At 38.6% G+C, this 24,700-nt stretch overlaps 1 protein-coding gene across 1 annotated transcript in view; it reads right to left on the minus strand.

Annotated features, from left to right (window-relative positions):
• Positions 1–24,700, minus strand: part of PRKG1 (protein kinase cGMP-dependent 1) — a 1,294,615-nt gene that overhangs the window by 452,251 nt on the left and 817,664 nt on the right. The window contains exon 4 of the mRNA XM_072628923.1: positions 24,117–24,222. Coding sequence (XP_072485024.1) covers positions 24,117–24,222 — 106 coding nt within the window. The remainder of the gene's footprint in view (positions 1–24,116; positions 24,223–24,700) is intronic.

Here is a 24,700-nt window from a genome sequence, read left to right on the forward strand (position 1 = left end):
CCAGAGGAGATGGCACTTGAACTGAGATTTGTAGAGAGCTAGAAATGTCAAGAGTCAAAGTAAGCAAAAGAGTTAGCTGAGGAACTGGTGACAGTCTTGCCAAGGCACAGAGGGAGGAGAAGGAGTGATGAGAATGGGAAACAGAACAACAAGGTCAGGCCAGTTGCCCTGAAAAGCAAGGTAAATGAGGGGAGATAATAGGTAATCAGCCTAGAAAGACAAGTTGAAGCCAGATTGTAAAGAATGCTAAAGCCAGGATAAGCTTTGATTCCCACCTCTGGAGGCAATAGGGAGCCAGAGCAGCTTGTAGAGTGGTGGAGCTACACTGTAAAAACCTCTTAGTCAGATAAATTTGGTAGCTGTGTGAAGGATGGATTGGAAAGGGGCTGGATATAGGGAGACCAATTAGAAGATTATTCCTGATTCTAATAGCCATTAAATTCTCCTTCTTCCTCAAGTTATCTATTTGCGATATTTTGTTCATACCCAACCCTTCCATTCCCTGTAGGATGTAAGATCCTTAAAGGCAGGGAGTGTTTATTACGTTTATTTTGCTTTATCTTTGTATTACCAGAGACTAGCACAACGTCTTGCATATGATAGGTGTTGTCTAGTGGCTATTCAATGAATTGACTATAATTAGATCTTTATAACACTGTCAGCCAGGTCAGAGAATGCTATGATCATCCTCATTTTACAAATAAGAAAACTGAGGTTCAGAGAGGTTTGAGGTCAGGTCAATGGATTTGCAGTCAGGGGGAAACAATCCTGGGCTCAGGCCTCACCAGCTGGGTGATCTTGGATCAATTACATTACCTCCCTGAACCTCAGTTTCCTCATCTTTTCAGTGAGAGTTTTAAGCTTCTTGGCCCCAAAGAGCCCATCCCAGCTTACATCTCAGATCCTTTTCTTCTTCCTCCTCTCCATGCTTTTCAGCATCTTTTCATGTGTTGTTTTCCCTCACTGGATCATAAGCTTCTTGAGATAAGGGGCTGTCTTTTGCCTTTCTTCATATTCCAATACTTAGCACCTTGCCTGACACACAGTAGTTGCTTAATACAGTTGACAGGTCATATGATCATGCAATAAGACAAATATTCAGGTTGTGCTTTCTGATTCTCAATCCAGAATGCTCTGAATTGCACTACAGATTTCTTCTCTTGGGTGAATTGGCAACTTTTCCAGTGCTTGCTGAATAAGAACAAATAACTAGAAGGTGCAGCCCCTTGCTGTCTAATTAGATCTTACAGTTCGAGCCTCCATCATTTTAAATAGTCCTGCAGTGAGGCAGGCCCACTAGAGGAAAGGGGAGATTCACCCTTCTGAGAATAACCCATATCTGGGGCACAGCAGGATTCCAAAGGAGGACTCTCTCCAGGTGAAAGAGACAAGGAAGTATCAGGAAGTATGCAGCTATGGGCTTAATTAATGCCTGATACAAATAACGATGACTCCCTTCTGCGTTAAAAAAGTGTTGTTTTATTTTTTAGGCTAGTTTTCCTCCAATATAAATAGCTGTTCTCTGGGGATGAGAGATATCCTTCTATCTATTGATCATAGACAGATCCTACAATGACCTCAATCCTACAAATTCCTCAAACATCATTAAGACAGTAGATATCTAATCTGGCTTTGGCCTCCAACCTCTAAGTCTCCAAAGAATTCCAAGCATAACTATGTCTATTCTGGCTTTTAAAATGGTCAAGGTAGATTCAGTAACATTTCTGAGTATCTGTTCTACTATTCACCGTCCTGTCTTTATGGAATTTGTCTCTCTCACTATTGCTCCTCTTCAGGGCAGCTAGATTGTGTAGTGGATGGAGTGGCAGATCTGGTGTCACCAAGACTCATTTTCTCAAATCTCAGTCTGTCCTCAGACACTTACTAGCTGTGTGGCCCTGGGCGAATCACTTAACCTGTTTGCCTCTGTTTCTTTATCCGTGAGATGAGTGGAAGAAGGACACGGCAAACAACTCCACGACTTTCACCCAAAAAATCCCAAAGTGGGTCACAAAGAGTCAAACATGACTGAAACAATTGAACAATTGTTGCCTTTATGGACTTTGGATTGGATGAGAAATTGAACGGTTTTAGTGCAAATACAAAAAACTTCTCAAAATAGAACCTATATCTAACTCCTTATGAGATTTTGGTAGTGATTTTCTGATCTTTTCCATTTGGTTTCACAGCTGTAGAATCTTGAACCTCGGACACCATCTGGTCCATCTTAAACCTAACCAATCATTCCCTCTATAATATGCTTGACCACTTGTCATATACTCTTTGCTTGAAGACCTCTGATGAGGTGGGATTTCTTCCTGTTGTCCAAGTCGCTCACTCAGATCACTGCTAAGGATACAAACAAGCAAATTTAATAGCCTTGAAATGGGGGATATTTGATTTTGGTTTTTCATTACCAATAGCTACCTGAGTGACTGATTCAAAGTAAGAGAATGGTAAAGATGGAACCTATTATTTCAGTGATATAGGGAGCTCCTAGTTGAAGAGAGCCCCTCTACTAAGCCTCACCTTCTCTGAAGCTTAATGTCTGTGGATAGTTTGAGAGGAGACATGACTTTCCCAGAAATAAGCAGGAACAAATATGGAAAGGTCTACAGGTGGAAGTTACACAGAGGTACATTTTGCCTTGATGTAAGCAAACATTAAAAAATTAGATCTATCCAAAACGGGATGGGCTAACTCAGGACACTAAAAGTCTTCAAGCACAAGTTAAATGGTACTTTTTAGGATATCTTATGGTGGGAGTTTGGACCACAAGGTCTATGAAGTCTATTTCATCTTTGAGATTCTGCTCTTTTATTACTATAAACTGATAATCCTCAAAATAAAATTTAAGTATTTTTTAACAATCTCCTTCACAAGTATAAGAAGAAGACAGGAATGTACAGATAAAAATTGTTCTACAAAAGCTCTAGAGGTTTTGACTACAAAATGAATATGAGAAAGCAGTATGGTATGTGAGGCAAAAAAGCGAATGATAATCAAAAGGCATGGAAAGAGGAAAATCCTCTTGGACCCTTGCCATTTCAGAACTAATCTGGAGTTTGTGGGTTTGTTTCAGGAGTACCTGACTTAAGAAGGACAATGGTAAGCTTGGGAGTGCACAAAGAGGGTGAACTAGGACACAAAAGTACTTTGGGTCCCTGGTGGATGGGGATCAGTTGGAGGAACTAGGGATACTTAGCTTGGCGTACAGAAGACTAAGGGAAGTCATGATAGCTATGGTGAAGTATTTGAAAGACTCCCATAGAGGACAGATTAAACATATTCTGCTTGACCCCTCAGGTCAGAATAGGGATCACACAATCAAAGATGTATAGAAGGTACTATGTAAGTCACCAAATCCAGGTTCCTCATGTGAAGAGAAAAGGAACAGAGGTTAAAAGTTAGCTAGACATTGTTTTCCCCAATCGGAATTCAAACCCAGATTTTCTTGAATTCAAGTCCAATCTACCATGCAATGCTTTAATGGATGGAAGATAGGAAGAGGACAATTTTATGTCATGAAAAACTCAGTAAGAGTCAAAGCTGTACAAAGGGGAATAAACTGGCTGGAAGGGAATGATTTACACTAGAAGGGGTTTAAATGGAGGCTGGATACCCACTTTGGGGGGACGTGATAGTTGGCCTTCCTTTCATATAGGGGTTCAACTAATTCTATGATTCTGTGAGATTAGCTAGAGGATAATCATAGTATATAGACAGATTAGAGTTAATATGGTTTCTTGGCCAGATTATATGGAGAATGAATCATTTCAAAGGACTATTAGAGGAAATACTAGAGAAAAATCAAGAAAATCTCTTGATGAGGTGTGGAAAATCAGGGCTTGGGAAATAAGGGATTTCCCTATAGTCACACAGCTAATTTGTGGTATTGCTCAGGTTCAAGTCCATGTCTGTTTGCTCCCAACTCAGTGTTCATTCTGATCCTCATACTTTTTGTGCTGGAGCCTATGAACATTAAAATGTATTTTGATAATCATCTCAAAATAATTACTTTCCTTAATAAACTTATATGTTTTATTTTATAAATTTGAAAACATTTTTCTGAGATGAGGCCCATAAAATTCACCAGACTTACAAAAGAAATCATGGTGCATAAAGGTTAAGATGTCTTGTTGCAATGATGACATAGTAATGACTACTGGGAGATATAGTGAATTTGTGTATAGAGGGTCAATTGAATTTATTTGCTAGTCAATTCAATTCAATGAAATTCATTAAGTCTTGTATTATTTACTATGTAGAATGTTCTGTGCTACATTAGAAATACAAGACTCAAGGTCCCCTGCCCTCACAGAGCTTATATTCTAGCCTTTCTATAATGCCAACAGACCAGCAGTTTCATACTTTTAATTGGAGGACATTATCTTAAAAACATAAGAGCTTTGGAAAGCCTATCTCAACCTACACAACCATCCAATGATGTACCTGTGGAATTGGGAAGCAATTCTTAATAAGGCATGAGTTCCTTAAAAGGGTATTTTTCTCCTGTTATAGACACCTAAATCATCTAACAAAGGAAAGAAAAGGCCCATTTATCTTTTAATGAGGCTCTGGATGCCTTGTTATTGTCTTTGAATGTACACACTTTAATTTAAAATGTTGTTGCTAAAAAGCATCTTCTAAATAAAAATTTAAAAATTAACATTTCTATAATTATAATTAGAATCCCTTTTCATTTCTCAAGCTTTAGAAACATCTACACAGTCACACAAAACAAAGGAAAGTAAAACCAAGTTTGCCTCCACTGGCAACCTACCTGAATGTGCATTTCTCCATCAGCCTGTGTTCATGGCTATAGAGTATTCCATGACTAGGAAGTGTTTCAGAGGTGACTGTGTAGGGATGGGGACAGTGCACTGACCCAGGACTACTTTCTTTTGTATACACTTATTCATGTCCATAGAACTAGATGAGAATTTAGAGATCAGTGAGTTCAATCAACCGATTTTATAGATAGGTAAACTAAGGTACAGAGTGTTTAAGTGACTCATTCAGCATCATAGAGCTAGTAAGTATCTGAAGCAGGTTTGCAACCCATACCTTTCTGACTCTAAATGGTTTGGTCTATTTGCTTTCCCATATTGTTTATTGGATCACATAAAAACTCTTTGAGGGTAGGGAATCTTTCATGCACTGCATTTATTTCTAATATCTAGCATAATGTCTGGCTCATAGTAAGTGCTTAATAGATGCTTGTGGATTGATTATGGGTACAAAAGTTATAACTATCCAAATAAATGTGTAAGTCTCCTGAAAGCAGACACTATTTCATTTTCATTTTTGTAACCCATGCACTGAAGGACCACACAAGTAAATTTAACAAACATTTAGTTAACGTTAATTAGCAGAACTTAAAAAGTGCAATGGTCTGCTTTAAGGTGATAGGTTCCCCTCATTGGAAGTCTTCAAGAGGAGACCACTTGTTGGGTATAATATAATGGGAATTCTTTTCATGGATGGGCTAGATGACTTGGTCACTGAGGTTTCTTCTAGCTCTAATTCTCTCATTCTCTGATTCAGTAAAATGATTCTCTGCTGGAATGAAAATAGATGTGATCTACAGGGAGGAAAAGAGGGTCAATCATAGAACTTCAGATAAAAGATTTGGAAGGAAACCTTAGGATTTACCAACATCAGCAGCTGACTCTTCCTTTTTCAGATGAGAGAACTGAGGTCCAAAGAGGATCAATGACATCTGCTTGGGCAAACAGACCCCAAACAGAATGGGCAGTTGTAAGAGTCTGAATGTTTTCATATTGATTTGGACTTCACTATCTTTTAATGTACTTCTCCCAATGTCTTAAATCATAGTCTAAATAACATTTGTCCATATTATTTTTATTTTACAATCTTAATTAAAATAAAAATAGAAAGAGACTCATTCTGCAAGTTATCTTTCTTCTGCATCATTTGTCCTCTGAACTGATTCAAGACTCTTTGATCAATATCTTTGTTTAGACTCTAGCCCAGAACCTTTAAGTACTTCCCACAAGCATGGAACACAGGCTTTGCCCACTGGAACCCTTACTGTCAACAAGGGAAAAAGTATTTATGTATTTCCTCTAAAAGCATGGAGTATTTTCGTTTTATGGGTCGCCTGCCTATTGAGAGGAGGTGTGAATGTCTGCTTGTCAACTCAGTTCTCTGGCTGGATATAAATATTGGATTATATGTTTTATACATTAAGTTTGTGGCTGAAATTTGTTGCGGGAGAAATTTAATTGGTCTCTTCATGGAAAGTAAGTGAAAAATTAAAACATTTCTTAGGAAAATTCAAGAAAAAATGAATGGATTTGATAATCTTGATCTAAATATCTCTGCCAATAGTATTACTCTGTTTTTTACTTCAAATCTATAGTAACATCTAATGAGAACAACAGACATTTCCATATTTACCACCAAGAGCTGATTTGTTTTTCACACTAAAGCTAGGATATGAACACTATAGCCGCTATCATCCCCATTTTATAAATGAGGAATAGGAGGCTCAGACCAATAATTTTTAGGGTCACTAAGTAGTTGCTTCGTAAACGTTCCATTTGAAATGAACCTATTTGTGTCTCAGGCAGGATTTGAATCCAGATATTCTTAATTCCAAATTTGATATACTCTTTCCACTAGGCCACAGAGAGCACTCAGTCAATGAATGACCATTAAGCTCCCGTCATGTTTCAAGAACTGTACGAAGTATTAAAAATATCAAGGAAGGCAAAAGACTGTCTCTGCTTTCAAGGAGCTCAGTTTAATGGGAAAGACAATCTGCAAGCAGATATGAACAAGATACAGACAGGAGAAATTAGAAGAAATGAACAGAGTGAAACCATTGTGATTATGGAGAACTGGGAAAGGTTTCCTGGTAAAGGTGGGATTGAGCTGAGGTTGAAGGAAGTCAGGAAAGCTAGGTGGTAATGAGAAGGCATGAGACCATGCCAGGCATGAAGGAGAGCCAGGAAGAATGCTTAGAGTAATTCTCATAGGTCATGTCTTGTTCAAGCAACATCCAGGTGGTCAGAGTCACTAATCACAGAATATATGGCATTGTTGAAAGTCTAAGAAGCCTGGAAAGATAAGTGGAGGCATTTTATAAAAGGCTTTGAACTCCAGGGGATTTTATATTTCATTCTGGAGGTGAGAGGGAGCTATTGGGACTTAGGGAGTAGGGAAGTAAACATAGTCATACCTATGCATTAAGAAAATCATTTTGACAATTGAGAGGAGGATGAATTGCCATGGGAAAAGAATTGGGGCAGGAAGGGCCAGCCAGCACCCTGCTGAAAAAGCCAAGATGTGAGGTTGTTAGGGCCTGCACAAGGATGGGGGCAGGGTCTACAGAGTGAAGGGAGCATATGTGAGAGATATTATGAAAGCAAACATGCCAGGACTTGGCAACAGATTGCATATGGTGTGTGTGTGTGTGTGTGTGTGTGTGTGTGTGTGTGTATGTGTGTGTGTGTGTGTGTGTGATAGAATTAAGAAGTAACCATGACACCTAATTTGTGAGCCTGGGTGACTGGGAAGATAGTGTTACCCTCAATAGTAACAAGGAAGTTAGGAAAGGTGGATGAATTTTGGAGAAATATCTATCTGTCTGTCTGTCTGTCTATCTATCCATCCACAAATATCTGTATGTATATCCATATCCATTTCTCTGTGTTTCTCTCTTTCTCTCTCTCATCTCTCAATCTCTTTGCCTTTATGTGATCTGTAATCTAGATCTAGTTGTATATTTATTTATAGTGATATTTACATCAATATTCATATTTATATCTACTTATCTTTATAATTATAGCTATATTACCTTATATTTCTATATCTATATCCATACACATGTGTAACTATACATACATGCATGTATGTGTATATATGTATATATACATACTCCATATTCCTATATGTAACTTTAATCTTTTAACTATTCCTAGACTGATATATTGATCAATCCCTATAGTTTTCTATCCCTATATTCATAGTTATATATGGGATTATTGAAAGTCTAAGAAGTATATTTCTATATAGTTTTATATTTTTCTACTTATTTTTAATGTTTTTCTATAATAACTATGTCTCTCCCTATTTCTCTATCTACAAAGGCATCTGACTATGGACCTATCATTTTATAGATCTCTATATCAGTATTTATTTCTCTATTTAGACATCTGTGTATGTAAACCTCTACTTTCAACCTTTTTTGGCTCTTGAGTCTGATCCATGGGACTACTCTCTCTCCCAACCTAGTTTATATTCCCTCTGTGTTTTCCTACCCTTTGTGATTCCTCTCCATGTTCTTCCTTAACTCTTCCATACAAGATCTACTAAAGATGCTGAGGGCCTTCCTTCCTTTACATCTATCAATGTTAGATGAATACCAGTGCAACACTTGGGTGTTTGGTTGCATGTTCTCAATGTATGATTGGCTTCATTTCATAGGCATCAATTAATTTCAAAAAGATGGATTCAGCACACTTTCACAATGATTAACCATGTATTAAGGTTGCATTTCCAAACATCTCTTCATAAATTTCTGTTAATATGTGTAATTCATCTTTGTTGCTAAACTAAATACCTTGTTCCTTTGTTTTATGAAGAAAGGAAGCATGGAAGTTGATATGTCCTTTCCCAGTTCTGCTACTGACTTCCTGAACTTTCTGGACAATCATATCATTCCTCAGCTGCTGTCCATTCTCAAACTTCCCTTAGTCACTGGAACCTCCTTAACCCAGAACATCCTACCATTCCTGTGACCTTCTCACTCGGGAATACCTCTCCACCAGGCCTGCTCCTTCTCCCACTGCTGAGTTATTCCTGGACTCTCCATGGTATGGAAGAGCCAAATCCAGCCAACTTTCATTGCCCTACTGGCTCTGCTTCTGACTTTACTTTGTTTAAAACCACATCCATATACTAGGTAAGGGCAGGGTCCCTCAGCCTCTTTCCTGCTGCATCACAGATCCTCAGCTTTTCAGTTCCCTTTTGCAGTTAGAATATGAGCTCATTGAGGATAGGGCCTTCCTGTTTTTGCTTGTATTTGTATGTCCCACACTTACCACAGTGCTTGCCATCTTTATAGAACTTTATAAACGATTGTCTTCTGTTTTCTGCCTGAAATTACAATATGCTTGCAAGGAACCATGGAAACTTCTGGCATGACTGATTAATAAATTATTGGGTACTATAAATTTTTCTTATCTTCATTTTCTAGATGAAGAAAATCAAGCTCATGGAGATTCAGTGACTTCCCTTACCTCAGAGAGCTTAGCACTCTCTTACACTCAGGACTAATAAACCAGATGATTTCATGCCTTTGGGCCTTATACTCTACTGACTCAAAATGGTGTTCACTTTTCTTTTTCTTTTTCTTCATGATTCCAGTGTATGGAACCTCAATAGACTCTGTAAGGATTAGAAATAAGGGTGAGGGGAGTGCTAGAGAAACTCTCACTTTGGAGGAATGTGGGAATGCCATTCCATAAACACTTATTAAGCACCTACTGTATATGTGCAATGAATGATGCTAGTTGCTAGAGATACAAAGACAAAAGTGTACTTACCCCAGGGAATACTGGCTGAATAGTAGCAGCACTGGGGGGATAATACCCTTGGCCCTGCCTAGGACATAATGAGTTGAGCCAGAAGGAATGAAGTGCACAATGTCAATAGATAAAAGGAGAAAATAAAAGGAAAATTTGAAGACTAAAAGTGAGAAAAGTTATATTATAGCAGGGAAGGGAGAGTTCAAGGAAGGCCACTGAATCCCTACAGTTGGTCACTAAAAAACAGAAGATGGGGGCTGAAGCAACTGACTGCACTCACTTTAATTGTTGAGGAACATTTTTTTTCAAAGTCTGATCTTTTCTCAACGCTCCCTCCTTCTATCTCTCTAGTAACAGACATTCTAAAATTCTCTGCTTTTGTTTAAAGTTACCCATATCTTGGTTTTTGCCTCATATAAATAAATTAGTGGTTAGAGATAAACAAAAATGTAAATTGGAAAGGGAGTTAAACCTATACTGGAAGGTTAGAATTTTCCCAACTGGGGGCTCTAAGCTATTGTGATTGTGAAATATTTATTCTGAAATCAACTCTAGAATATAAGAAAGGGATTATTACATTATTATTAAGAACTGAGTATCATTACTTTTAGATCAAGCCTTTAGGTCAAAAGCAAGCCACCTACCATAATAGTATAGTTGATCTAATTTTAGAGAAAACTTATATTGAGTAGAAGGTGGTAACTAGAGAGGAAAAACTCACACTCCCCTTTAAGAAAAGTCTGGGAAAGATTCAGCACTAGTCCTACATAACAGATTAAAAGACTGGAGTCCCAGCTGGCTAACTGTCCAATATAGCACCACTGACTAGTGTTATAGTTGGCATCACTGGCCCACACAGAAATAATGACAATTTTCTGTTCATCTCTTTCATACATCAGCAGATCTCAGAACTGCTCAAAAGTATTCCTTGCTTAAATTACCCTCCAGCTCAACTTTGTCTTAGATCTCCTCTCCCTCCATTGCTTCTCCCTCAGCCTTAGTCTCCTTGGGCTGTTGTTCTCCATTTTTCAGCCTTACATTGTACATCTGGCATGGGCCAGGCTGACATTGTAGGTTTCTAGGAAGATGTAAAACCCACCTTAATACTTCAATCAGCCAGAGATTTTTCTTTGCACTCAGAAAGGCTTCCCCCATGAGAGAGAGAGACTGTCACATTTCCTCTTCTATATTTTTAAGTGTTTGACAAAGAGGGCTGGTTATATATTTGTGGTTCTTGGAGCCTCAGAGTTGAAAATGGGCTTTTTAAAAGTAGAAAATCCAATTTGGAGACAAAATCCAGCAGGATTTTGAAGTTGCTGAGTTATGCCTGTACCAATGTTAGCCTTTGTCCAGTACTGAAGGCACGAAGGAGCTCACTAAACTTTGAAAATACCCTATATCTCTCAGTTATGGAGCTTGCTTTGATGAAGGTATTGAAATCCAAGCTCTGGCTTAAAAAATTTCAGATTCTGATACTGTCACGGTAATTTAAATGGGGAGATCTTTCTTATTCATTAATAGGCCCATGTGACCTTCACACGGAAGTATGAGTCACATTAGTTTGAGTCACATGGAGCCTGTGGTGGGATGAGTTTGCTGAATGGGTGGAACACAAAGAGGTGGAGCTAGAGCAGAGTTGAGAGGAAGTTAATCATGGGTGCAGTCAGCGCTAGGAAGGATGAAGAGCTGGTTTGTGATTTGTTGAATGGAGCTGGTTTGTGGGAAGCTGAGCAGGGGGAAGACTTGGGGATGGTGTTCTCTGCATTGTTACTATGTATCAATTATTGTTACATATGATGGATTCGACTTTCTGGTGTCTGAATAAATGTTTGGTTCTGCCTTCCATGTGGAGAGTGTGGTATTTCATGGTTCAGAATTGTGTGGGGACATTCACAGCTTCCATAGGCACTGTGAATATAGCATTGGAGCTACAGATACTTAACATCATAGATTTGGATTGAGAAGGATCTTGGAATTATCTGGTACAAACCCTTCAATTTGCAGATGAGGAAATTAAACCCCTAGGAGGTTGCTGCCTGAAGCACTATGGTCCGATTTCTTACTCCAAATTCAGTAGTGAACCACATTGCCCCTTATTATCTATGTGACCTTCGATGAGTCACTTCAACATTTAGGGCCTCAGCATCTCTATCTGAAAAATAAAGAAGTTGGAATCAACGATTTCTATAACCTTTTGAAATTTAAATCGTCTGATGCTATATTAGTCTATTTGGAACAGGAAGGAAAAGAAACAATCTAGATTCCCTTTAGCAGATTCATCTTCTTTAATGGTGGGCATAGTGAGAGAGCGAAGCATCATGCCATTCTTTATATAGATGATGTATTTAGAAACAGGAGATATGTCAATGGATGTCAAATATAGTCTCCTCATTTTCTGGATTAGGAAAAGAAAGCCCTGACTTGGAGAATGACTTGACAAAATTGTACATTGGGGGTGGGATTTGAACCCATATCCTGTGATTCCTCAGGCTGTGCTTGTTTCCATGTATCACTCCATCTGCCTAAAAGATTCAAAATATTCTTTCCTGGAAAGGAGAAGGGTTGCCACCATAGATACAATGTGCTGTAGGCTTAATTAGGCATGCACAAGAATTAGAAAGACAGACTTTTGCAAATGTTGAATTCAGTGTGACTATACATGAAATGTGAGGATGACTAATATTTTTATAATTAGAAACAGGCAGATGTAGGCTCATGCTTCCTTAAAATGGATATAGATACTTAAAATGGATATAGATACTGGCTCAAATGTGAAATGAAAATGGGAAATTAATGATTATTTTTACAACAATCCATTTCTCAAGTCATCCTTAATGAGAATGGATTGTCTCCAATGGACTGGGCTGTGAGTGAGCAACACTAGACATAGTATAAGCCAAATCCCTTTTCTTAATGCTTCTTATTATTTCCTTCAAATTGAAACAAGGCAAGTTTTATGGAACCTATGTCTGAATAAGATGTGATAATTTTGAAGAAAAGCTGTAGTAGAGTTCAGCATTTAAGGGGTCTATATACCTGCTTCTTCTTTTCTGAAAAATGAACTGAGAAATCCCTAAAGTGTTCTGAGATGGAATGTCCTTTTAGAATTTATTCAGATAAATTGCTGAACACAGATTTGGAACACTGACATACTCAATTACAGAACTGCAGAAATATGTTATCAAACAAGGCTTGACTTCCCCTGCCCCATTCATATTAAGGAGTAAGAAAATGAAAGAAGAGATGATGAATTTTTTTGTGGGTGAGGCATTTCCCATACCCCTAAAAGTAAAAGGTAAAAGAAGATAGGGGTTCTTTATAATCCCCAAAATTGGTGAACTGAGGGAACATTTGTGCTTCTTACATTGAAGGCTATGATTCTAGAAACCAGTCATGAAGGAAAGATAGAAATATATATACATACATAGCCTCTCTTCTCCCTTCACACAGCCTCTACTCCAGTTTGAGCCCTCATCTTAGCTCCTCTGGACTAAAGAACTATCCTATTCATTGGCTCCCTTCTCCTGACCTGTCTTCTTTTCTCTCCTTCCTCTACACAGCTGCCAAAGTGATATTCCACAAATGAGTCCATGTCACTCCTAATAGGAAATATTCAATGGCTCCCTATTAGCAAAAAGATAGAATGAACAATTATCCATTTAGAATTTAAGGAGTCTGACAGTTTGACTTCTCCCGCTCTTTAAGGCTAATTTCAATCTCTGTCCCAGGCAAAATGGCAGGCTTGCCTGTGCCCTAGATGCGACTGCTCATCTCCTGCCTCCACTCTTTTGCACAGGCTGTCTCTCTTGCCTGGAATATCATCCCTTCTTCACAACACCCCTTCAAATCTCCAGCTTCCTTTAAAATTCTGGGTTACTTCCTAAACCAAGCATGTGCCGATTTCTCTCCTGCCAATCTTTTCTTCCTTTTGCTCTTGAAATTACTCTGGGTTAATTTGATGTACTTTGTTTTTCTTGCTCTGTGTTTTTTTGTTTTCTCCCAGGAAGAAGGACAAGGAGTGATTTCAATTTTGCTTTTGTATCTCCATCATCTGGCAGAATTATTTATACACAATAATTGCTTAATAAATATCTGCCCAATTGTTGGATTTGGAAGACATTGTCAAGTAGAATGAAGAAAGCAAGGCATATCTGGACTAGGTTCTTATTAACTTAATTTGGTTTTTAAAAACTACCAATGGTCATGACAAGGATTGGCCATAGGGAGATGTGGATGGAACATGTTATCTCTTCTCAGCACTAACTCCTGCCCAACAATATCATCCTAAGTGATGGCTAATATCTGACCTTATAATATTGGATATTCATTTCATTTTGCCAGGAGCTATAGCCTGTGATTTAAGTCCAAGTGGAGGATAGTTAAGTATCCTTTATGTCTGTATGTCAAGGATCTATGATTTCATTAGTATAGGTCACTAGTATGATTCCACCAAGACTGGTGATATCCCCATATGACAATTGGTGCTATTTCAGGATTTCCAGGGCTAAAAATCATATCATCTTAGGGCCAATATGTTGATGAATCTGAATTAACATCATAGGGGATACTTAGACAGTAGACATACCATCTTTGAACCTCAGTTTCTTTGTGTGTAGGCTGAGGGGGTTAGACTTGATGGCTTTTAAGATCCCTCCCAGTTCTACACCTCTGATTCTCTGATAAATGGAACTCGATGGTTTAATCTTGGTATGGAACCTGTCAGAGTTTGGACTCCACTGGGAGAGCTTACATGTAGACAAGCTTACCTCCATAAGCATCTCTATGGTCAGAAGGTGAAACAGGACCTGTCACAAAATATGGCTTTGCTCCAAATGAAACAAAGTGAAAGGTCTGATAAAGAAGTCATGCCAAGGTGCCAGAGATATGGCTGTAGAATGGCATTAAAGTTTCTTTAGCTTGGTAGAGGGAGGATTTAAAAATGCAACATTGATATTATGTGGGAAACCATGATCTATATTGTTTTCCATCCATATTGAGGATGGTACAATAGATATTTAGCTGCCCCCAGAAGGATGGAAGTTATCTAGTAAGGATCATGAGATACTGGATCATAGAGTTGGTTCATCCATTAAAGATTTCTAATCTAGAGATTTTGAGTGACAGTATGACAAGTCTCTGGGATCAAAGAAGGAAAATCTCTTCGGATATTCTAAAAAACTTAACTTCATCAGGTTAGAGAATAAAGACTTATCAGAGGAAATGGATTGATTTCAGGACAATAGATAAAAAATAATTTGTTTTGGGTTGAAAATGGAAAGAAGAGAAGGGAAACTATGACCATAATAGTCAGACTTCACTTTAAAGTCTCAAAGCTCCCAGCTCTATGTTAGGGCACACTGCCACAGCAAAGCAAAGTGGGAAGGAATAACAGCACAGACACCAGCCAATGGAGAGTTGAGAGGGCTTTGTTTGCTTCCAAGTATATTGGAAAGGTCACCGCCAAACGAGTCAGGAGAGCTAGGTTCCCTTCTTGTTCTGCTATTAACTCACTTTGTCAGTAGATAAGCTTGTAGTTAATGTGCTAAGCACTGAAGATACAGAGAAACCAAATCCATGGTGGCATTCCTCTTGGGCTGCACTTTAGCTCTCTAGAATTTTTCTACCATGTCACCGCAAACGTCTTCACTCTGAACGTTGACTCTACCCCTGTACTTCTCCTACTGGAAATACATTGTGCCCCTATGGCCCCTTCCCCTGAATGGCTAGCTCATCCCAGAATCTTCATTTGAAGGAAAGAGCATGGGCCAGCTATGCCCTGTGGCCTTCAGTCACTATTGGGATCCTCCTCCCCTCCCCCCCACCATTCAGCATCTTTTTATAGATTGTCCTCCTTCATCAGAATGGAGGCTCCTTGAGGGAAGGGACTACTCTTTTTCAGCTTTTGTGGTATTCCTAGCATTTAGCATAATTCCTGGCACACAGTTAGTACTTAAATGCTTGTTGACTTGACTTGACCTGTGACCTCAAGAAGCTCACTTTCTAATGATGTTGATAAAGTGCAAGTAACTATCATGGCCAGGTAAGTTCACCTGGTCTGGACGCAGTTTCCTCATTTAAAAAACTATAGAATTATTATATGGTATCTAAGTTTTCTTTCAGATCTAAAACTTGAAATTCTGTGATGGGGTAGGAAAAATGCAATATATGAAATGGATCATGGCATCTTGGATTAAGAGTTTAAGGACATGTAGTTAAATATCTCCTATGCTACTTACTACCTTACAATCTTCTTCCTTCCCTTTTGGGGGTTTCAGTTTCATCTTCTATAAAATAACTGGGGAGAATAGATGACCTCTAGCCTCAAGTCACATCTATACATTGTAATGGTTGACCAATATACCAGTTCATACATATTATTGGGAAGCAGCACTTTGAATTAGACTAAAGGAACATTTTATCTCTGATTCTTTTCTCTAATTGATCCTGGGGGCATGGAGTTCTACCCCACGGGATCTACGAGGCCATGCTACTGGAGGGTAAGGTCTGACAGATCCTAACCAGCTAGAAAGACTTGGGGTATAGATCCAGAAATAGAACGTGTGTCTGTTGTATGAAGAACAGTGTGGCTAGCTAAGTTCATGGCATCGACCTCAATCCTTTCAGTTTTCATATGAAGAAACTGAGAGAGAGAAGATCTATTACTTGCCCAAGTCCATAAGGTAACAAATAGCAGTCTGAATTTGAACCTAGATTCTCTGACTCCAAAACCAGCATTCTTTGGTAAATGAGTGCCCAAGAACAATGAGTGGCCTTCCTACATAGGGATTGTGAATCTCTTCAGGAGTAGAAAGCTTGGACAGAGGAGCTAGACATGAGCACACTTCCTGAGTGCTGTGTAAATAGGAAGTACTTGTTTGTTAATGTTTAAAGACATTTCTAGGAACGACTCACAACTGGCTCAAGCCTATTTCTGCTCTGTCTTCTTGTTTGCTTTCTATGCAAGTGGGATAAATAGAATAGACAGCTACACTCTTCAGGACCAAGGGAATATTGGATGGATAGAGGGGACATGCAAGGTGTGGAACTTGACCATTGAGGAGTCTGGCAGCAGGAAAAGAGAAGGTGCTGAAGATGAATCACTTTTCTGCAAAGACTGCCTCAATACAAGATTTTTCCTATGGCCAGAAACAAGGGCTAATGCTAGAAGTTTGCAGAACAGCTTGTGGGCCTGTGGTATAAGTGTTTTTAGTAACACTGTCCCCATTAATATTCTTCACAGTTCTGTAGGAACATCTGTGTTTGTGATGGGAACTGGGAAATGCAGGTGTGGGTGAGAAGCCTCTGGAGGGTTAAGAGAATGAGAAACTGCATTTGATGCAGCATTGGGGGCCAGGCTGCATGACTTGGGAAGGGTCTTAAGAAGCATAAACATGTTGGGGCAAAATCAGAAATATAGAACTATCATGAGCCTTGGCAAACCACATGAGCTGAGTTTCTAGGTTTTGTGGCTCAGAGATATAAAATCAATCAATTAACCATTTGTTATCAATCAAGTATTTATTACTCCATCCCAGACATTGTAGTATCATCTCAGTTTTAGATAAGAATAAGAATTCTTAAGAGCACCCTTAAAAGAATCTAAGTGACAAAGTAGAATGCTGGGCCTGCAATCAGGAAGACTCATATTCATGAGTTTCAGGATAGCTCAGACACCTACTAACTGTGTGACCCTGATCATGCCACTTAACTCTGTTTGCCTCAGTTTTTCCATCTATAAAATGAGCTGGAGACGGAAATGGTGAACCAATTATCTTTGCCAAGAATACCCCAAATGGGGTCATGGAGTCAGACACAACTGAACAACAAGGATCCTTGGGCATCTTAAGAGGCAATGTAGTAGGGAACTTGACTCTGAAAGACCTGTTGTAAAATCTTGCCTTGGATACTTAAAAGTTCCATGACACTGGGCTGGCGATTTAATCTTTCCATGTCTTGGTTTCCTCATTTGTAAAATGAGGGAGTGGGACTTGATGGCATATAAGGCCTCTTCTAGTTCTCAGTCTATGATCCAATGGATAGTATGCCAGACTTGGAGTCAGTAAGAGTCAGGATCAGCTTTCACCTCTGCCTTTTACTATGTGCTGGGATGAGTCACTTCACTTCTCTCTCTGACCCCCAGTTCCCCATCTGTAAAATGGGGACAGTAGTAATACCCACCTTCCAGGGCTGTTGGGAAGATCAAATGAGATAATGTTTACAGAGCATTTTGCGAAGTCCTATATAAAAATGATTGATAATTATTGTTATTGTTGTAATCCTGGTGGTGGTGATTATTAATTGGATGTAATGGGTTAAATAACACAAGTCACAACTATACATGACCTAAACCTCCCCATTCATCACCCATGGTGACTCAATATAGTAACTTCTAATGTTTACTAAGAAGTATACACAATCAGCTTTCCTCTCATAGAATCTCAGAGTTGGAAGGCTGTCAGAGCACATCTAGTGACCATACCTAATTAGAAATCCCATATACCCCATTCCGCCCCCCCACACACACACAACTGGCTACCCAGCCTTTCTTTGATGACTTCTAAGGTAGAGGAAGCTAGTACTTCTTAACCTGAATCACCTCTGGGCAGCTCTAATGGTAAGAAGCTTTCCTTAGCTCAAGCCACATTGTTGAGCTCTCTAGAGAATGCTCCTAGTGCTATTCTATGGAGCTAAGCAAGATAAACCTAAAACTTCTTCTACACAAAAGCTTCTACACAAGAGCATCTGCAAAATTGAAGACAGCTAGCAGGCTTTTGCTTCCATGCCATCTCCTTGCCACCAATACCTCTTCTCCAGTCAAACACTCTCCCTCTATTCCTTCCATTGATCCAGGGTCTTGAGGCACTTCACCATCCTGATTGTCCTTTGCCAGATGCTCTATAGCTTTTTAATGTCCTTCTGAAAACGTAACATCCTGAGTAGAACCCAGTACCCTAGATGTGCTCTGACAAAGGCAGACCGCACCAGGACTCTTGTTGTCACAGTCCCAGTCCTTTTCCCTCTCTTAGTGAAGCCATTTATTTTATTTTATTTTTGCTGGCTATAATACAACTGTTGAATCCTACAGGCCTAGTCCTGGGTGCTATTTCTCTCTTAATGCAGCCTCTTATTCCATTATCTATTTTTAACAACCATATAAAACTGTCTAGCTTGCAGTCCACCAAAACCACTAAAACTCCAAGTTGTTTTCCCCAGGTAAACCATAGTGTAAGCATACCTCCTCCATCTTGGATGCATCAAGTTGATCCAAAGGATTAATTTTATGCTTTATATTGAGGTGTATGTATGAATATTTCCTCAATCACATTTTCTCCTATTTGGTTTGTCTAGTATTTTTGTTTGTCAAGGCTTTATTGGATTCTGGCTCTCCTGTTGTCTGTCACTCTTAGCTTTGTAACCCCTGAACTGTCCATAGGTGTCAATGTCAGGGATAAAATTCTGGGTAAGTCCTTTTCATGGTAGCAAAGAAGAGGAAACTAAGGAGAGAATACTACTCATCAATTCAGAAATAGCTGAACAAATTGTGGTACAGGAATGAAATGGAATACTACTGGGTTGCTTAAAACATGATGGAAGCAATGGTTTCCTAGATAAACTAGGAAGGCATTTATGAACTGATTCAGAATGAAGATACCAGAACAGGGAGAGTAATTTGCAAAGTAACAACAACATTATAAAGAAAAACAACTTTGAAAGACTTAAGGTCAACAAAATAGCCAAGCATAATTCTAGAGTACTGATGATGATCACGCTACCTGTCTCCAGGTAAAGAGGAAATGCTCTCAGGGTCCAGAAGGAAACTATATATATTTTTTAACATGGCCTTTTGGAATTAGTTTTTATTGGATATGCATATTTGCCATACTTATTTTCCACTGGTGGGACTAAGTGTGTGAGACGAAATAACATTGTTTTAATTTTAAAAATAAAAGACCATTTTTCATCAGAAAATAAAAGAACTGCAAGCCTAAGTAGGCCATAAGACTGGCCTACCATTGAAACATTTCATGACAATTTCCTTGATATCCAGAGTTTATAAACAGTAATTAAAACTAAAAAGAACCACTAAAAAAAGACAAAGACTATATCATGATTGTGTTGTACTATTAGCAATAAAGAGGGAGGGATAGAATATGTGGGAAATCTGACATCAAATAATTAACATGATTCTGCTTATTTTTCTCATTCCAGTGGAATAGTACAACAAGCCAGCATAATGAGATGTTGATTTTTAAAATTTCATTTTATTAGTACAGTCCTAGAACAGTCAAGTCTTGTACTTCACATTAGGCATGCATATGAATGGTCATGCAAGAATAAAAAAGGAAAGAAAAAAATAAAAATGAACAGAATGGTAAATATTCAGACAGTAAGCTAGTTTAAGAAGGAATATAATAACTTCCATGTCTATCTATTATACTCTGGAAGGATTTATGCCTGCCTTGTAAAATCATTTGTTGGAATAGATTTTCAATAGAGATTTAGGATGCATCCTTAATGTTCATCTGCATTAAGTGCATGACAGAGAAGGAGTGGGGGTGGTTCAACAATTAGAGTGGAAAAAATGCAGGTAAAAATCTGAAAGATAAATTCGGGAGAAATAAATCTCACAGTACATCACGGGGCTTAAGTATTGGGACTACAGTTAAACTAAGTCATGCAAACTAAAAGTATAATTCTTAGTTGACTTCTGTTTTCTGCATTCATTATAACTACTGCTGCTCCCTTCTCAGCTTACACTTCCCCCCTACCCCAGAACATCCTTATATGACACTAAGGTGCAGCCTCATTTTACAGAAAAGGAAACAGAAACATAGAAGGATATAGGCCTCTTCTAAAGGAGAGGGAACATTATGTAATTCAGAGAGCATTAGACCAGAGGCTAGAAGATCTGATCTGGTCAAGAGTCTTGGCTCAATAGTTCATTCATTCACACTGTGACCTGAGGCAAGTCTTTTAACCTCTTTGGGACCTAGTTTTCTTCCTTATGTAATGAACATAGGGACACTTCTACCATCTGTTAATCCAAGTTGTTTTAAAGGTTCAATGACATGTGACTGTGCAGGAATGTTGGTTAATTTCCATAGAAGGTTCATTGTTTACACCTTCTAAAAATTCAGAGTAGAACAGTGAATGTTTTTAACCTAGCCACTTCCTAGAATAACATAAATTTAAAATAACCTGAAGGTCAGAGGGAGGAAGACACTGAGAAAATCCTAACCATGGTCTCTAGACATATAGCATGTGTTGATGATTTGTTTTTGGACCATGATGAGAATCCATCCACCTGTCATACCATTTCAATGTAAACTTGGAGTGGGCAAAAATGATTTTTGCTTTTGTCTTCAAATCCTAGATGTCTAGTAGAGTGTCTGGATTCCCCTTTCATTTTTTGTACTTGACTTATCATTATTAGAGGGAGAAACTTTCTCCAATCAATGTATACTGGCAACTTCTTTATACACAATAGTCTTAGAGGGCTGCCTGGGTCATTGAGGAGGGAAGTGACTTATCCAAGCTGAAATAGCTCAGAAGTGGCAGAGGTGGAGCTTGAACTTAGATCTTCTTAACTTCCAGGATGTCTCTTTATCATACATATATATATATATGTGTGTGTGTGTATGTGTATACACATATATATATACATCTATGTATAATGTATACATATATTGCATGCATATGTATATAGTTATACATGTAGACATAGATGAATATGTATGTGTATGTGTGTATGTGTGTGTTTGGCTTCCTGCTACATAACAGATACTTTAGCTTAAATTGAACTTAACTGATCTCAATGGCTAAGCAATCTACTGAAGATACCTTTTTTTCCTTAAATAGGTTCAGTGTTTTTGGAGAATAGATTCCAAAGGTTAATATTCCATTGGTTGGACTTTCAGCCACACTCATCCAATCTCAGGACTGGTCACAATGGCCCATTAACTGATTTAGCTTCTATGAGTATGACTAAGGAAGGACTGTCACTTCACGTACAACACTGGCATATTGGAAAACTAACATGGATGCTCATTGGCCACCCAGACTTCTGCATCCCAAGGTATCTGGAATGCTTCAAGTTCCATGCAATGTCACTGAGAGACCTTGGCTCTGGCCCTATTATTTCCATGTTAGCACAAGTCCTGAGGATGCTGTCATTAGCCATCCGATTCAATATTAGAGCACTTTTCTCCTATTGGCAGCAACTGTATATGGAGATTGGGCAATTTATAAAAGCTGAGTCAGAGACCACACAAATTAGCTACGACATACCCTGAGAGAAAATATTAATGTCAAATCTTTGGGTTCCCTGACACTGCCAGAAAAAGGAAAAAAAGAGGCATATTTTGGCAAATTTTTGATAAATCTCACACTTTTTAATGACAAAGTTGAGGCTAATTGATAAGTTATTTCATTAGGCTTAATTTAATAGGAATGTTTCAAGTAAAGACTTCACTGGCTGATGTAACTCTTGAAAAGGTATCCTCAATCTCTCTCTCTGTCTCTCTCTCTCTGTCTCTCTCTCTGTCTCTGTCTCTCTCTGTCTGTCTCTGTCTGTCTCTGTCTGTCTCTCTCCCTCTCCTCTCTCTCTCTCTCTCTCTCTCTCTCTCTCTCTCTCTCTCTCTCTCTCTCTCTCTCTCTCTCTCTCTCTCTCTCTCTCCCTCTCTTCCCTCAGCATTTTCTCTGAGCCAAGGACCACCTTACAAGGGACACATGGTTACCTGGCAAACCATAAACTATTATGGGCAAGGTCCTCTCAATTATAAAGTTACCAGCTCCCTTTAGAACAAATGAAGCATATAATCTCTACTGATTTCTCTGTGGAGACAACATAATGTAGTGGACCATGACTCAGATCATAACCCTGATGCTCTGCCCTTGTATGATCTTATGGAAGTTATTGAACCTCTCTGGGCCTTGATTTCATCTCATGAAAAGTGAAAAGGTTGGCCCAGGTAGCCTCTAAACCGGCTCTAAAATCATGAACTTGTCATGACATATTTATTTTCACCTTGCAAAACTGAGTCTTTTTGAGGGGAGAGGTTGTTTTGTCTTGTATCCTCATGCAAAGCCCATAGTAGGCATTTCAAAGGATCATAGACCTAGAGCTTGCATAGACTTCTTAGATGATCAAGTCCACCTTTCTCATTTACAGAGGAGAAAAATGAGGTTTGGACAGTTTATCATTTATCCAAGGTGATGAAGGTGATAGACATCACTGGTGGCATTTGATGCCAAATACTCTGTTTCAGCTTGGTTTTCTCTTACTGTGCCACTCCACCTTCTCTAAATGCTGCTTGTATGAATGGTAGAATTCTGACTGTATCTTGCTTCCAAAGGAGGGCAACACTGACCTCCTTCAGTCCTTGTTACCACACTCAACCTGACCTACCTCAAAATAAAGTTTTGTGGATGGAAAATGTTGGAGATTTCAGATCTGTAATAGGGGCTTCATCTAATTGAAGAAATTAAACTCAGGATTAAGGAATAATTAGAATCTTTGTATGCCTCCATATTACTCAGATGACTCTCACTCTTATTCCTTATTCAGAAGGAATATGTTTATGATGGGGAACTTGCCATACACGACTGCTTGGAAAATGGACCAGACACATCTTTATTGATAGATTGGTGGGGGAAAAAGTAAGGTGGTGATCCATTCTGTGCCTCATCAACACTCATTTGTTTCTTTAAAATGTATTTTCCTTATGAAAGAAACTTTGAATGCCTCCCCACTTTTCTATGTCAATTATCATAGGATTATAGATAATAGGATTATAAATCCATCTACCTCTCGGGATTGTCCTGAGTATCAAATGGGATTATGTTGTTGTGGGTGTTTGTTTGTTTGGTTTTTTTTACAGTAAGCCTTTTTTTATTTTTCACACTTAATAGTATTTTTCATGTAAAGATAGTTATCAACATTCACTTTTATAAGATTCTGAATTCCAATATTTTCTCCCTCCCTTTCTTCCTCCCCTCCCCAAGACAGCAAACAATCTGACATAAGCTGTGCATGTACAATCATACTAAACACATTTTCACATTACTTATATTGTGAAAGAAGAATCAGAACTAAAGGGAAAAACAAATGGGATTATATTATAAAATGCCTAACACAGTGCTTGGCACAAAGGACCTGCTTGATAAATATTTCTTCCCTTCTTTCCCTTTCCTTAACATTGAAAGGACCATTGAATTCCATCAACATGCCTCCTCATTTTACAGAAAATGGAGGCCTAGAAAGCTGAAATCATGTTCTTATGATCACACAGCTAGTGGGTGCCTGATGTGGGATTTTTCCCCAGGTCTTCCTGGCTTGAAGTTCAGCTCTCTCTATTGATTAGACTCCTGTAGGAGGCTCCCCTTCTCAGGTACATAATCCAAATTAGTGACAGCAACATCCAGCACTCAGAAACATGGCTTCTCCTTACTTCACTGACCCCACTTAATACCAGAACGGACAAGGCATAATGTGACAGTCGAGACGCAGAGCAGTCAAGAACACATACAATCCCAAAGGGAATGAAGACAACATCCTACCTTTTCAAAAACTCCATATACTCCGTGTGCTTGATGAGACCTGTCCTCATCATTATTGTCTGAAAACATTGTCGATCAATGGCCCAGAGTTTCACATTTACAAGAGCTGGAAAAAACACAAAATAAAACAGGGAAGATTCAATTAGCAAATTTCCTCAATGAACTACCTCTGGCAACCAAGACTACTTTTGAGAAAGTAGGCACATGACTGGGCTTTCTTACATATTTGGAAGCATGCATCACAATGCTCTACTCATTACTGAAAATCCATGTACTACTACAAGTGAGAAAGTGATATTTTTGCCCATGATGGGGACAAGTCTATGGTGACAGAGCTCCTATGGGGCAGGGGCTTAGGGGCAATATGGTAGATTTCAAAAAACTGATATGAAACAATTCACAGAGGGAAGATGAGCGATTTCTAAGGAATATTCCATAGTATAGTAACTGTAGTGAAGGCTGTTAAATCTTTCAGCATGAGGATTTTCAATTGGAAAAGGCAAGGAAACTCATTTTATGGTATAGGGAATAATTCAACATTCATATTATGGAAATGACAATTAAGCAGCCCTTTCTTCAGAAAG

Source organism: Notamacropus eugenii, chromosome 1, assembly GCF_028372415.1.
Source record: "Notamacropus eugenii isolate mMacEug1 chromosome 1, mMacEug1.pri_v2, whole genome shotgun sequence".
Taxonomy (NCBI): domain Eukaryota; kingdom Metazoa; phylum Chordata; class Mammalia; order Diprotodontia; family Macropodidae; genus Notamacropus; species Notamacropus eugenii.